Raw genomic sequence first — 16874 nt, 5'->3', positions numbered from 1 at the left:
TTTCCCTTTGTTCGACTTTGATGAGTTATAATTTGGGGATTATAACCTTAATTAAAAAAGGGCGGGTGGGGGAGAAAGAAATAAAAAAAGAAGCAGCAAGTTGACTTTCTTTTTTACTCTACTTTTATGCATGCATATGTCAAATTTACATTTAATACTGTGATGGTCCCTACCATGTTATCTCAAGCTAAATCTATTTAGGAGTTGTTCAATCACGTATGATGCTTTCAGTGAAATGAATTAGGTAAAGAAAGTAGAAAAAAAGGAACAAAACAGAAATGAAATAAATAATACAGGAAAAAGTCAAGTGCCTTTTGTTTATCATATAGACAGATAGACTAGATTTAGATTTCTGCAGTCTCATATTAAATGGATTACGTTCCTATCAACCAGTAACAATACACAAACAAACAATAAACGTTTAAAGAGGCAAAACGTAAGCTGTATCACATGCCATTACAGCGTTGAAATCAAGATGCAGAACCGTGTCGAGTAGCATGGCATACTGGTCAATGAAATGGATAAAAACTATAGGAAATTAAAGGTTCAAATTCTGAATTAGACAAAAATATGCTAGGTGATTTCTTTTCACTACCTGTGTTGATGGATGATACTCCCTCCGGTCCACTTTAAGTATTTTTTGGTTTTTTTCACATATTAAGAAATTCACCTTTTAGCATTAATTAATAATGAAATTGACCATATTAACCTTAATTTGCTCATTGGAAATATAACAAACTACTCCTAGGCTCTTTACTCCAAGGACAACTTTGTAAAGAAGAAGTTAATTCCTTCTTGATATCTGCAAAAATAAAATATAGCAAGTACCTAGTAAAGTAATAAAGGTGCGCACAAGTTGTCGCTAGACACTAATCTAATAAAAGAAAAGATTAGAAGCAAGTAGAGGCCCTTGCTCCAAAATATCCGATGTTGTCTAGCCTGGACAAATGAACCAAAATTAGAGTACAGACAGAAATTGCGTCTTGCCATTCATCATCAATCATCCATTGCCTAAATGAATACAAAGGCCCTCTTTATGGGATGTTTACTTTGTTTGTAGTATTTAATTCCTTCTTGTTCGTTCGCTATGATAACTTTTTCTTAAAAAAAATCAATTTCTACAACTAACCTACATTATTAGGGATTAAACAAATAACTAGCCTGCAGACACTTCTTGTTTAATTTAGAAAACAAAACAAGGATTTTAATAATACTATTCTTGTCTAAGCTGCACAGATCTTAATTCAACCTAATAAAACTAGACAATTATCAGGCTTAATACTACAATACTCATCATCTTCATCATTTCTTTTTAATGATCCATGGACAGTCTTTATCTGTATTTCCCAGTTCTGTTCTTTGTTCTCTATATCATCACCCATCATTTTCTTCACAAGTTACAAAACCTTCCCCCCTGCCCATTTCCAGCACTGCCTTTCATTGGCCACCTCTACTTATTGGGTAAACCTTTCCACAGAGCCTTATTTAAAGTCTCAAATCGTTATGGTCCAGTAGTCTTTCTTCAGTTTGGCTCTCGGCCTGTCCTCCTTGTTTCATCACCTTCAGCAGCAGAGGAATGTTTTACCAAAAATGATATCATCTTTGCTAATCGCCCTGATTTTCTCAGTGGCAAGTATTTCGGGTATAATTTTACCAGCCTCGCCTGGTCCTCCTATGGAGAGCACTGGAGAAATCTCCGAAGAATTTCCTCTCTTGAAGTTCTATCTTCCTATAGAATTCAGACACTATCAAGCATCCGTTCTGATGAAATAAACTATCTGATTCGTAGACTCTATCGAGTCTCCATGGAGAGTTCGGAAAAAATTGTGGAGATGAAATCATCTCTTTTTAACTTCACGTTCAATGTGATATCAAGAATGATTGCAGGAAAAAGATTCTACGGAGAGAAAGTAGAGAACTCGAAAGAAGCTAAGCTATTCCAGGAGATATCAAAGGATACATTAACCACTATTCCAAAGGCTAATATATTGGATTTCTTGCCATTCATGAGGTGGTTTGGGTTGCATAATGTTGAGGAAAAGATGATGAAAGTACAGGAGAAGAGGGATAACTTTATGCAAAAAGAAATACAAGAGCATCGTCAGTTAAAGACTAGTGGTTCTTTTCCTTCAGCAGAGGTTGTGGCAGGGAAGAAGAAAACTATCATGGAAGTCTTGTTAGATTTACAGAAAACAGACCCCGAATACTACACAGATGAAACAATTAGAAACCTATTGTTGGTAAGACTATCAGACATCTAAATAGTTTCTTTTTTGTATATGAAGATCCACTCAGATGATTATTTTCAGCCTGCTTCACATGCTTTTGTTTGCATGTGAAAAAGCTATCTTATCACTAGAATCTTTATTCTTAATAGCCATTCATTATTTTCTTTGCTGGTGTTATCTTGAGTTAATACTATGATTAAGCTTCGGATGGCACTTGACACAAATAGGTATACTTCTTTTCTTTTTTTTTTGATAAGTAATTAAAGATATTATAAATTTATGCACTAAGCCAGTGCATCAGGCATAATTACAGGTTGTGCAAACCCTCTATTGTATCTAGCATTCCATCTACATCATGTTCAGTTACCAGATTGCACCAAAAAGCTAACAAAAAAATACATCTCTGTTTAAGGTTGTGAATATTGCTCGATGTGCCTTCAAAAATTCTATTGTTTCTTTCAAGCCAGACAGTCCACCAAATAGCTTGAGGTATGATATTCCAAGTTCTTAGAGATTTCTTACTAATCCCCTCTCTGCTCCAACCTTGCAAGAGCTCAACAATTGATTTTGGCATGGTCCAGCTCATGCCCAAAATTACCAGAAACATATTCCACAGCTGCCTAGTGACCGTACAATGCAAGAAGAGATGGCCAACTTCTTCCGGATGCTCTTCACACAATGGACATCTACTGCATAGTTGAAACCCCCTCTTTTGGAGGTTCGATTGTGTAAGACAAGCCTCCCGAGCAACAATCCAAGAGAAACAAGCAACTTTCAAAGGAGCCTTGCTTCTCCAAACCTTTTCCCAAGGACATAATACCCCGTCGCTGCTAGAATCCAGCATGTGGTAACAACTTTTGACTGAAAAGAGACCCTGTTGATCGCTTTTCCAACCTATGGAGTTTGTTTTGTTGTGATCCAAGGTTATGTTGTTTAACCTCTGAAGCAAAATACATAGTCTTTCCACTTCCCAATCATTAAAATCCCTTCAAGGAAAAAGATTCCACCCTTGTGTTGAAAAGAATACTGCAATTTCTCCCTTTTGTTGAGACCATCTCAAAAAATGTCCGTGAATTGGTCTTTTAGTGGGGTGTGACCCAACCATGCATCTTCCCAAAATCTGATTTTCCTCCCATCACCAAGAATAAAGCTTATATTTGACTTGAATTAGTTCCAATAACCTCTGATATTTTTCCATACTCCGGTACCATGAGAGGCTGTAGATATTTTTGTACTCCAGTGGTTCTCAAGTGTGAATTTTTCCACCAACACCCTCCTTCATAGTGCCTCTACCTCCTTGTTGAATCTCCAATGCCATTTCATCAACATGCTTTCATTGTAACATTTTAGGTTCTTAATACCAAGACCGCCTTTCCTTCTATCTCTAGCGGCTGATTTCCAATTCACAAGGCAGAAAGCATTGGATTGTTTATTTCCTTGCCAAAGGAAGTTTCGTCTCAATCTGTCCAATCTTTTCAAAACCGAGGCAGGAGCCGGGAAGAGAGACATGGTGTAAGTAGGAAGTGCGCTGAGCAAACTGTTGATTAAAGTGACTCTGCCCCCTAAAGAAAGATATTGTCTCTTCCAATTAGCCAACTTCATCTCCGTCTTCTCAATCACCTCATTCCATATTGTCACTGATTTATATTTGTCTCCCAAAGGTAAGCCGAAGTACTTTGTAGGAAGAGTTCCAATGTAGCACTGCAAAATGTTGGCAAGTTGATTGATATTTTGCACATCATTTACTGGGAAGAGAGAACATTTCGTGAAGTTGATGTGTAACCCCGAGACCACCAACAACAACAACCCAGTATAATCCCACTAGTGGGGTCTGGGGAGGGTAGTGTGTACGCAGACCTTACCCCTACCCTGTGGGTAGAGAGGCTGTTTCCGATAGACCCTCGGCTCCCTCCCTCCAAGAACTCTCCACCTTGCTCTTGGGGTGACTCGAACTCACAACCTCTTGGTTGGAAGTGGAGGGTGCTCACCACTAGAGCAACTCACTCTTGTAACCCCGAGACTACTTCAAAAAAAGTTAGAACCATCCTCAAAATCAAGACTTGGTGTTCCGTTGCATCACACATGATCAGAGTGTCGTCTGCATATAAAATGTGAGTGATTTGGAGATTACCAGTTCCTCTACAGTCCGCATGAAAACCCGAGATCCAATTTGCATGTACTGCACTGTATAACATCTTACTAAGGCCCTCCATGACAAGAATAAAGAGAAAAGGAGAAAGAGGATTGCCTTGTCTGAGTCTTCTTTGCGAAGAAAAGAAACCCTGACAATTACCATTAATGAGAACAGAGGATTTTACTGAGGAAATACAAAATCTGATCCAATTAATCCATTTGCGGCTGAAGCCCATCTGCCTTAATAACTCGGTAGAAAACCCCAATTGACATGATCAAAAGCTTTTTCGATGTCTAACTTACAAAGGATTCCCGGCTTTCCTAACTTCATTCTTGAATCCAAGCATTCATTAGCAATCAAAGCCGCATATGTGCTGTTTCTATCGCTAAGAAAAGCCATTTTAGAGGGGCTGACTAGACTAGGAAGCACTTTTTTAAGTCTGTCCACCAAAGTTTTTGAGAGAATCTTGTAGAAACTGCCTATAGGTATACTGCTAATAAGTTTCTTAATAGAAGGACATGCTTAGATAAACTATAAATGCTTGGGTACAAAGATTGATATATACATAGTATAGTAAGATTGATATTGACTAGCTTAGTTCTACTTATGCCTTACCTTGGATGTAGATCTTGAAATGAAAGCTATATTGGATCTCTCAAAGTCGTTGGCCCTTTAGAGTGTCTGTGCTCTGTCTATATCTACTGTTCCTTTAAACGTTGTGACTAATTTATACAATTTGTTTTCTTATGCATGCAGGTCCTACTCCAAGCTGGATCAGACACTTCAGCTGTAACACTAGAATGGGCTTTTTCACACTTGCTTGACAATCTAGAAATTTTAAAGAAGGCACAGGCTGAAATTGACAATCATGTTGGACAAGACCGCCTAATTGATGAATCCGATTTGGCTCAACTTCCTTACATCCGATGCATCATCAATGAGACACTGCGGATGCATCCAGCAGCCCCTTTACTTGTGCCTCACTTTTCATCAAAAGAGTGCAAGGTTGCAGGCTATCGAGTTCCACGTGGAACCGTTCTATTAGTGAATGCATGGGGCATACATCATGACCCTAAGGTATGGGAGGACCCAGAAAAGTTCAATCCTGATAGATTTATAGGCTTTGAAGGTGTCAAAGAGGGCTGCAAGTTTATTCCGTTTGGATCAGGAAGGAGGGGTTGCCCTGGTGAGAACCTAGCATTTCATGTCATAGGATTGGCACTGGGCTCACTTCTTCAATGCTTTGAGTGGGAAAAGCCCAACAGGGGGATCATCGATATGAGTGAAGGCACTGGATTCACACTCTCACCAAAGGTTCAGCCTCTACTGGCAAAATGTTCTCCACGACCAAACATGGTCAAACTTCTTTCTAAAATCTGATCCTAACTAAGATATACTAATAATGTACGCCATTACTTCAGCATGAATAACTAAGCATTTCTAAGATCCAACTTTGTTGTTCTATCATTGAATTGGCGAGGAAACCTAATGACAAGTGCATATAACAAAGAAACATACCTGCATAATTTATGCATTCCACAAATCCCTTGGCCTGTAGGAATTTGAATTCACTCCCCAGCGTTCCACCCTCTCATGATGAGCATATCATAAATTAGGTCAAATTACTGGTGGTTTCACACTCTTGTAGAAAAGCTCCTTTTATGGTTCAGGTGTTAGCCACAATCATATTCATTTCAGTAATACTTCTATCCCGTCTTCTTGTTGGATCTCATTTCTTAACGTTGCTAACTTTGTCGAGTGTGTCACAGAGAACTTTTTAATACAATTGGAATTGCTAGCTTCAATTCACAGTTTTGCTATTGTTATACACAAGAAATACTTTCTTGACACCTTACACACTTCTTACTGGGACAGAACTACAAAAGGCATTTGCGAGTGTTCAGATGCATGTGTTTTGTCCATATTCCTGCACAGTTAAAGAGAAAAGTCGTCCCCAATACCCTGCCCCTGACCAAAATAGAAAGAAGAGCAAACAATATCTTGAAGCAAGAATATATCTCAGCATAGGAACGCCATATGGCATAAGCTCCACGAGGATAACGGTAACTACAATGTTCAGTTGTTAACAGAGTACATTGATTCTTAGACCTTGAATTATCACCCCTAAGCTTTCCTCAAACAGATAGTAAGCATATATCCACAGAACTCACTATTATTATCGGACTATGAATATCAAAGCGTCTCTAATATCAAGGACCTATTATCAGAAGAGAATCTGTGATTGAAACATTGACTCATCAATTAGCTTAATTTCAGCAAAATTGGTCTTATTTTACACTATCACAATTCACAAGTCTGATAAATCATACATATGAACAACACATCTACACATTTATCGACGACTGCCACAAATTTATTGAATTTAACTGTTCAAAAAGGTATAAACATTTGAACACACATGTATGGACAGAATCCGAAAATGAACATACATAGATGTAAGTGAAATTGAACTGACTATGATCAGAAAGTGATGGACCTTGTTCATATTCTAATCGTTGGATTTGGCGATTGAGCAAAACGAAGAGATATTCGACGCTGACGGCCAGTTTGGCCAATGAGGCCTCCGGCTTCTATTTGTGCTTCTGAGTCATTGTCTAGCTATTCGATTTTCCTTATTTTGCTTCCGTTTTCCTCCTGTTGTTTCCAAACTGAGATTAAGATGAAGTTATAGTAACATCTTGATATTTTTCAGGGGTTGAATGATTGACTCGTGTAATCTAAACTCCAGACATTTGCACAAATGACCCTTTTTGAGGCAATTCTTTAGATTATGTTCCTTATTAGCTCAGTAGCCTAAATTTTGTTTATAAGAAAAATATGAAGTTTAGTTTATTTAGCTAACAAAAAATAGAATTTTTAAAGAGTAACCTGAAAAAGACCATATGATGCAAATAATCCATCTATTAGATGGTTTACTTTGGGTTACAACCTAAATTGACACAATGTAAAATTCTCTGGAATCCGTTCACCCCATGGTTAGAAATCAATGACTGGCTTTATCTATAAAGAATTTAAATTTATTCATAATGATCAAATTATACATTTTCAACCCTTGAAAACTTGAACAAGATGGACGGATCAAATAGTTATGGATCATCATTGATGGTCGAAATGCACAAATATCCGCTTTTAGGACTTCTATTTAAAGAATAGTTAAAATTTAGAGAGTTGTTAAAATTTAGCTATTTTAGAATCAACTTCAGACATGCAGGTTTGAAGTTGAAATCTCATGTTTGAAATTCTCCTATAAGTCTGAATTCGATCTTTAATTTTTCAAATTTTAATTTTTAGGTACAAAGTTAGACTTTGACATAGTTCAACTTCATAAACGAAACTTTGAAGAAGAAGAAAAAGTAATAGGAATACTTTAATATTATGAATATATTTTAAATAATTTTTTTAAAAGGAATATGTTGTGTCATTTCTACGACAATCGAGACTTGCTATTCAGTTAGATCTGTACTCATATTAGAATAACCAAAAAATGATCTCATACTACAAGATTATAATGGATAGGATCAAATTTTCATAACGGACAAGGAAAAAAAGTTGCCGATCTAATATCTAATATCTATTAATTAAGGAGAATAACAAAGGGTAGCCGGTCATATTATAGTGCTCTGACAAGTGGTGTACAAAACTTTGACTGATCTAATGGTGTTGCTTTAAGATACCACCATTTCATCTACTCATCAAATATTTATTGGAACAACAATAGGTGTGTGGGCTGAGAAGAATGTTCCCCATGCTAAAAGTGGAATGACAATGTTAGACAAAGGCCCAATTTTTTTACTATTTGGAGGCTATAAATTGTTAATGTAGGCAAACCAATTTCTTTTGTCCTTATTCCCAAGTTGCGAGCTTATGGTATGTTAGAGTATTAGCTCTACCCAACCAATGCCTTTTTTGCGTGGCATGCACTAAAGTAAAAGAGGATCAATCAAAGTACTACATTAGTGCTCCCGCCGTTTCAATTTATGTGAACTCATTTGATTGGGTACGGAGTTTAAGAAAAGAGAGAAGACTTTTGAACTTGTGGTGTAAAATGATGCTCATATATTTTGTATGGTTATAAATCATTGCATAAAGGTAAATTATTTCCAAATAAGAAAAGAGGTCATTCTTTTTGGCACTGACTAAAAAGAAAATAGGTTCATATAAATTGAAACGGATGGAGTATTATTTTTTGTTGAATAACCATTACAATGAATCTTAAAGTTTAATTTTACACGAAATGACAATAATATACTCAGTGTAGTCCATAAGTGGTGTCTGGGGAGGATAGAGTGTATGATGATTTTATCCCTAGCTATCTTGTGCAGATAAAGAGGTTATTACCGATAGATCCTCGACTCAAGGTAATCATGATCACAACAGTTTATAAAAGAAGAAGCCATAAAAAAGGAAGCATAACAACTATAAAATAACCGAAGCAGGACAACCATAAGGTAATAATATAAATCTAAGAATAAAGAAATACAAGAATAATACTAGTACTAAGGTTAATTAAAAAAGAAAAGGGTCATAAATGATAAATGTAATATATGTCTCTTTTCATCTTTGCTCATGTTGTACTTTTTATATAAGCGGGCATTGATGAGTTGCAATAACGTTCTTTTACTAGTGAGGTATTGTTTGTTATAATTTGATGAGTCTCAGAAAGTTTGTGCATTAAAAATGTCTGATTATATATTATAGATTAAGAAATTTCTTATTTGTAAATTATGTGAGATAAAGTTCTTTTACATAAATAATGTAGGACATAATTTTCCTTCGTATCTAATATAGGTCACCTTTTTGTAGAAGCTTTGTGAATATTCTCAATGGATTTTTGTAAAAAGGTACCTCAATAAAAATTTCTTTCGAAAAGAAATTTTTCGATTTTTTTTTTCTGTTAGAGAAAAACACAAACAAACACTCAAACATTTGAAGATTGCATAACGTCTCTACTATATTATGCTCTAGAGAATGAAAACAGGAATATTTGAACCGAATAAGTATAGTGCCTTTTTAATTTTAGAAAACCGACGAACTATATTTTGATTAGATTGACCATAAAATATGAAATTCCGTTCTGATATCCCTCTTGCTTTTGGTGCATTCATGCGTTTTCTCTTTTTGCAACTACTCAACTGATTGCCTGCAAATACGTAACTCAATTGCGTCCATCATAAATTTACAAAGATTCGTAAACAAGATTTATTTAACAATTTATATATGAGAAAAGAACTCGTTTTTGCTATTTTTGTGCAATTTTTATCCCTGCTTTGATCACTTAATCATGATTAAGGATGTATATTCTCTTTTTTAATTGTGATTTAAGATATTTTGTTATTATTTTAAAATAGATAAATCCAGATGTATATACTTTTTGCATTCATGATTTGATTTTCTAAGTACAAATTGAAGTAAAATCAAGACCACAGCATTAGAAGAAAGCAATATTTATCCCCCCTGAAAATTGAGTTGTCTTTTATTTGAATTTTAGGAAGTGTAAATCAACAAGAAATAGAAAAACTTTCACCTATATAAGGTTATTAATGGTACGATAGAAAAGTACTTCCACTATAGATAAGTACTACTAATAAAAGTTCACATAGAACCAGTCACCTATATTTTTCCCCTTAAAATTAGTTCACAAATAAATCATGCGAATTTTCTTCTCTAATAATCCTGAAACGACCGAACTTATAGCACAAGTGCTTGTATTTAATTTGTTCTAGTAATTATTTTTTTCTATAAAGTTGATTGATAAATTAAAAAAACGTTATATTTCGTTGTAATGAAGAGAAAAGTTGTAAAGTATTTCATGAGTGGGTATTAAAGTGATGTTTTTGTATAGCAAAACCCACTTTGAGAAAAAGACTTCCAAACTAATTAGACTATAATGTTGGTTGCTTTCGGGATACTCCTACTACTTTACTAGGAGAAATTTGCAACAACAAATCCCTTTGCTCCACGTATCTAACTAACCTCGTCCAATTCGCAGGTTCAGGCATAAAAAAAAACTCCTTTTTTTTGTTTTCCACCTGGTTTACATTACCCGGGGTCTGACTAAATCCGAATTCGCAACAAAAAATCCTATATTGAGGGGTAAAAAGCGCTCGTTCCCTAACAAAAGCAACTCATACTTAGGGCTCGAAACTGAAACATTTGATTAAGGATGAATGAATATTTATCACTCCACCGCAACTTTTATTGGAACCATAAAAAGCTTTAAATATTGATAGTATGACACAATTTATTGAATTATTTTTTCAAAAAGATACTTTTGTAAAGATAAATAAAAGCGACAAATTTCTTTATCTTTTTAACTTTTGCTTTTTTCCTTTTTAACCTAATTATTCACGAATTGATTATCAAGTACCTATCAAATAAGAGTAACGCAATGTAAGAAAATTATAAAAAGCACCAACAAATTTTCTTTAGCAACAAAGTGTTAGTAAACTAGAACAACAATTATCAAGTCCCAATCTCAAATAAATTAGTTCAGCTAAGGACAGTCAAGTGCATAAAATATTTCGTATTCATGTAAGGTCTAAGAAAATTACGCACAACCTGAACTAATCATTTAATTGAGTTTAGCTAAGTTCAGCTACCTGATATTTATTGTTCATTTAATTCATTAAGCTCGTCTCATTTTCATTTGAATATTTAATAATTAGCTTCTCTAATGACGTTCTTTATATTTTCTGTAAAGAATTGAATATCTGAAATAAACTCAAAAAATAAAAAATTGAATAAATTGGAAAGTTTTCCTTTTGGCTGAGGAATTGAAGAAGAACGTAACGATCAAATCACCTTTACAGGAAAACATCAAACTCCACCAGTATCTAATTGGATAATACAGTAAGCACACAAAACACACTAAAAGTAGCTTCTACTATTTTTTTCACCAAAATATATATATAACGACCTGTGCCACTTAGCGCCACGAGCCCGACACAATCCCATATTCTTTCTCTATCGGGCTTCCTCCTATTCATCGCCGCCGTCCACCACCTGCGCCACCGCAACCGCCACCCTTTTGCTTACATACACCTCTTTTCTTAACAATTCTGAACGACAGAGGATAATTAAGGGTATTCCGGTGACTGGTAAAATGATACAATGAGCTCACCTCCACAACAAGAAACTACACCCTCGGATTCCAAAGACGAAGAATCCCGCCACCTCCTTAGTACCTCTCTGCCGCAATCAACGTTGCCGTTAATTAACGGCGATGCTGATGATGACGGCGAAGAAGAATTCGCGTACGGATCTGGTGAGAAGATCCACATCGTTGATTTCGATTCAGAACCGATCGACGGTGTTGATTACAGCACGGTACCTCCATTTTCATGGAAGAAACTGTGGCAGTTTATGGGTCCTGGATTCTTAATGAGCATAGCTTTTTTGGATCCGGGGAATTTGGAAGGAGATCTACAAGCTGGAGCAATCGCGGGTTACTCGCTTCTGTGGCTGTTGTTATGGGCCACTGTTATGGGCCTGTTGATCCAGTTACTGTCGGCGAGAATAGGCGTTGCAACGGGCCGGCACTTAGCGGAGCTTTGCCGGGAAGAGTATCCTAAATGGGCTGGGCTTTTATTATGGTTCATGGCTGAGGTAGCTCTGATTGGAGCTGATATTCAAGAAGTGATAGGGAGTGCAATTGCAATTAAGATACTCAGTCGTGGGGTTTTACCACTTTGGGCTGGTGTTCTTATTACTGCTTCTGATTGGTAAATTTGATTTACTTTTCACTTGATTAGCTCAAAAAGATCAGTACTTTAGCTCAAATTAGCATTCATTGGGTACTACTAGTATTATTTTTTTTTTTCCAATTGGATGCAAAAATGCCGTCTTTTTAATGTTCGTCAACTGGGATCACAGCTTGATTTTCCATAATAGTATGTTTTTTCTTCATGTCCGGGTTTGTTAAGAGCCTTTTTGATATATTTAGAGCAGAAATTTATGGGTTTTGGATTCTACCCTTGAGTTACTGGGTTCTAAATTAATAATTGTTTATATTAGATGAATTTAGAGTTTGAGCCAAAGCTATTGGGTCCGAATCCATACCGGCAACTCTACATCTCCCCCTGATTTATAGAGTTTTATGTTATGTAGGTATAAGTGCGAGGTTTAAAGAACCTTTACTTTGTCGTAATAGTATTGGAGTATAATGGACCTGAATAGAGTGAATAGATAAAAAGGATTCATGTAGCCAACCCCAATTATTTGGGATTGAGGTGTAGTTGATTGGTTGATGTAGTATGTTGCTAATAGAATTAATCTGCTTTTGTTTGCACAAGTTACCATCATAAGCCTGATTTTACGTTTGCATACTCTTGTAAATTGATCGATCTGTTAACTACTTTTCTTTTGTTCTGTTTTTGAAACAGCTTTCTTCTTTTGGTTCTTGAGAACTATGGAATAAGGAAGTTGGAAGCTGTTTTTGCTGTTCTTATTTCCACTATGGCGCTGTCCTTTGCTTGGATGTTTGGAGATGCTAAACCAAGTGGAAAGGAGCTTCTAGCAGGTGCATATCTTATTCTTGCATTTGTTTAAATTAATTACATGGAACCACTGTGGTTAGATGTTGATATGTTTCTTATCAAGCGCTTTTTATCATCTTCATAGGTCTCTTGATTCCAAAACTCAGTTCAAGGACAGTTCGGCAGGCTGTTGGAGTAGTTGGTTGTGTAATAATGCCTCATAATGTATTCTTGCATTCAGCTTTGGTTCAATCCAGGGAGATTGATTCAAAGAAAAAAGGGCAGGTTCAAGAGGCATTGAATTACTACTCAATAGAATGCTCCTTTGCCCTTCTTGTCTCCTTTATGATCAATTTATTTGTTACAACTGTCTTCGCCAAGGGATTCTATGGAAGTGAGCAAGCCAGTAGTTTAGGCCTTGTAAATGCAGGGCAATATCTTCAAGATAAGTATGGTGGGGGAATGTTTCCAATTCTCTATATCTGGGGTATTGGATTATTGGCAGCTGGGCAGAGCAGTACGATAACCGGTACTTATGCTGGACAGTTTATCATGGGAGGTTTTCTAGATCTACGTTTGAAGAAATGGCTTAGGGCGCTGATTACTCGAAGTTGTGCTATTTTGCCAACAATAGTTGTTGCTCTGATTTTCAATAGAACTGAATCATCACTCGACGTTTTGAATGAGTGGCTTAATGTGCTTCAGTCTATACAGATCCCTTTTGCGCTTATCCCCCTTCTCACATTGGTGTCCAAGGAGGAGTTAATGGGTGTTTTCAAAATTGGGCCTACTCTCGAGGTAAATTGACCTTCCCCATTATCTGTGTTTTTCAGTTTCATGTCTATTACTTTCTGAAGATTCGATATGAAGCTGTCTCAAGTATGGTCAATTCCTTTATGTGTTTATATATTTTCCTGAACAACTGGCTTTTATAATTCAAATCATCTTAGTTATTTAAGTGGCTAGCAGTTTTCTGTGAGTTTGGTGTCAGAAAGTCGAGAATTTTTAGAAGTTGACAGAGAATGAAAAAAATCAAAACTATAAGCTAGCAAAAACAATCCACTTGTGATTAACACCATGAGTGTGTCATTTAAATATATGTAAGCTGCTTGTTTAGTCCATAATAGCATAAATAGTTACACGTTCAAGTCATTTTCTTGTGTTTCAGTATAGGTACGCTTCTAGAAGTTTGAATCATCTTACTTCTTTTGAGCTACTAGTCTTTTGCTTTGATACGTAGATTCTTCAATTGCCTTGGTGTACCCTGTATCTAATGGGTGTGACATGGAATAAGTATTTCGTTGCAAATTTTTCAAAATGTGATAAAGTTAGCAATACCTGCATGTACCCTTACCAGGTATCAGATATGTATCCACATCCTAGTTGGTTATAGTGGCTAGTCCTAATAACATAGTTGTTATGCGTGTTTGATGTTCTAATGCGATACTTTGAAAATTAACAACACATGTTGTTTTATGTTTCATTTATTTTAAGAATGGTGGTGACTGGATCAGGGTTCGCCTCGACTAATCTAGCGAGCACCTGCTGCTTCCCACCACCACAATACCAGTTTACTTTGTCCAAACTTTGTCAACCAAAGCTTAGACAAATGCGAGTAAATAACTAGCTTCTTTTATCTCTACTAGAATCTGAACGTTAGTCTCCACGGTCTATTGACCGCTAGGCAACATCTTTCGGTGCTTAATGATATATATCTAAATCAATTGATAATGAACAATCTTAATAAAAATATTACAAAACACCCCATTCCATAAAGAACCCTTTTTTTGTTTGTTTTGTGATTGTACCCAGCTGATACATTTATGACTAAGACAAACTAATACTACATCAAATGTACAGTCCTTTCAGAGTTCTCTGGCTTATTTGTTATATTGCAGACTAAGTTACCCTATTGCATGTATGAAGCCTCGTAAACATTAGCATTTTAAGTTTTGTATCCTAAATTTTGGACTGTCTTGTGTCGGGTGCATTTTTTATGTGAATCCTATTTTTGAATTGCCCTTTTAATATTACTGTAGAGAGTTGCATGGACTGTTGCTGCACTAGTGATGGTGATAAACGGCTATCTTTTGCTGGACTTCGTTATCTCTGAGGTGAACGGGCTGCTATTTGCTTTTCTGGTCTGTGCTGGGACTGCAGGTTATATTGCCTTCATTTTGTACCTTATTTCACATGGTGGTGGCAATGTTGCCAATTGGTTCAACCTACTCCGCACAAAAGGATATAGCTATGCTGGTCAATGAGACATGTAAGATAATATATTCCATCAAATCCAAATGTCGTAAATAGTAATTCACGACATGGCAGAGAGGCCATGGCTCGGGAAGTTTGGTTACTGAAGCATTTTTTCACCTGAAGAGATTCCAATTTGATAGTGTTGTCCTAACTGTCATAATAGATGTCCAATAGTTGTCAGCATTTGCTTTTAGTTGTAGGTTCCCCAAAAGAAATAATGGAGCAAACTATTCAGGATATTGACATCAGATATAGAGGATGAGGAAAGTATATATTCCGCCGGATGAAGATACTTCTTCGTTGCAGGTGAATACGATCCACAATGTTGTATTTATCGAATAGATGCAGAACAACTTCAAAGCCATTGAATTTTTATAACAGAATTTTCGATTGTGCAGTAATATAGTTTTTGGTTCAGCTGATTAGAAGTACAAAAGAAGTGCGTAGATCTTTTCTTGTGAAATAAGTACTACTTTTTATGCTCAACTCCTATCCATAGCTTCTCTCTTTTTGCTCTGTGACACTAACGGGAGTGGGGGGTGGAGATTTCATTTTGTGCTCTGTTTGGATGATTCTGCTTCCAAATTAAAAGAAGGATAAAAGGAATTTGTATTACTAGGCGCATTGTGCGTGTATCTTTTCTCAATGAGTTTAAACTTTTTTAAAAATTAAATAAATATTATATTAAAAATTATGTTTAAGTTGCAAAATAAAAATATAAATTCATGAAGATGATGATTACTGATCCTATATAAGTCATTCTTAAATTATGACGAATAAGAAAAATATTTATAAACGTAAAATTTTACTCAAAATTAAAATTTTAAATATTAAGAATTTATGCATAGTTCATATATAGAGAAATTTAAGACGCATGTTAGGCGTGCACCTCATATCAGTAAGGATAATTTTTTAACTCTCTATATAAACATTCATACAATAAACATGCAGAAGATATGATCAGGATGAAGTAACACTGATTTCTCGTAAATATTTTATAAAACTGCTATTATTTAATTTATATGACTTAATACTAAAATTGAAATGATCGAATATATATATATATATATACACACACACACACACAAACTTTATCATGATTCATTAAATATTGTCAAATAACACAAATTTAAAGATTGAATTTTTTGGTAATCTAAAATTTGGGGAATAAAAGGGTTTGGTTCGATAGCTCCTAGAGAAAAAACGAATAAGTAATAATATAATGCTAAAAATAATAAATTGATTGAGTATTCTACAATAAATAACTTAACAATTTGAATACTATGTATCATATAGAAATGTATTATGTATAGTTCATATGTATAGTTTTAAAATAACATGGAGAGAACTATAATTACTTTATCTTGTTCATAACTCTTGTGAAGATATGCAATACCATAATAAATTCTTATAACCAAAAATAAATTAATAATCAATATGGTCTCTGTTTAAACTACATAATTATGTTGCACATTTTGTGTGAAAATCCTCTATACATCTTGAGGGGTCTTAGGCAAAAGGAATTCTAATTGGATATGATGAGGAATATTTTAGTTAAAAAAATAAAGTTATCATAGTGATTTTGTTGAATGAAATGTACTATGTGCGTGCTTTATACCTTTTAAAATTTATTTTTCTGATTAGAATGGTTAAAAGTTTCTATATTCCTTATTATTTAGATCTTCCATTTTTGATATTTTTTCGTTTTTCCTTACTTCTAGTATAGTTATTGTTACATAGTTGGAAAGGATTTTTGTAAAC

The 16874-nt window shown here is 35.2% G+C and overlaps 2 protein-coding genes and 1 long non-coding RNA gene across 3 annotated transcripts; 2 read left to right on the top strand and 1 right to left on the bottom strand.

Annotated features, from left to right (window-relative positions):
- Positions 1-1322: 1322 nt before the first annotated feature.
- LOC104112037 (cytochrome P450 81Q32-like) lies at positions 1323-5813 on the top strand. The gene is made up of 2 exons (XM_009621859.4): positions 1323-2240; positions 5119-5813. The coding sequence occupies exons 1-2, from the start codon at positions 1323-1325 to the stop codon at positions 5740-5742; spliced, it is 1542 nt and encodes a 513-aa protein (XP_009620154.1). The 3' UTR covers positions 5743-5813.
- On the bottom strand, positions 2496-7431 carry LOC117280508 (uncharacterized). Its single transcript, XR_004511037.2, has 2 exons — positions 5881-7431; positions 2496-4510 (listed from the first exon to the last, which is right to left on the bottom strand). It is a non-coding gene; the product is annotated as an uncharacterized lncRNA (long non-coding RNA).
- A 3885-nt stretch (positions 7432-11316) lies between these two features.
- Positions 11317-15514, top strand: LOC104112038 (metal transporter Nramp3.2-like). The gene is made up of 4 exons (XM_009621861.4): positions 11317-12104; positions 12765-12901; positions 13003-13655; positions 14897-15514. The coding sequence occupies exons 1-4, from the start codon at positions 11494-11496 to the stop codon at positions 15119-15121; spliced, it is 1626 nt and encodes a 541-aa protein (XP_009620156.2). The 5' UTR covers positions 11317-11493; the 3' UTR covers positions 15122-15514.
- The last annotated feature ends 1360 nt before the right edge of the window (positions 15515-16874 follow it).

Source organism: Nicotiana tomentosiformis, chromosome 4 (genome assembly GCF_000390325.3).
Source record: "Nicotiana tomentosiformis chromosome 4, ASM39032v3, whole genome shotgun sequence".
Lineage (NCBI taxonomy): Eukaryota > Viridiplantae > Streptophyta > Magnoliopsida > Solanales > Solanaceae > Nicotiana > Nicotiana tomentosiformis.
The sequence above is the reverse complement of the archived record's forward strand: the minus strand, read 5'-3'. Positions and strand labels throughout refer to the sequence as shown.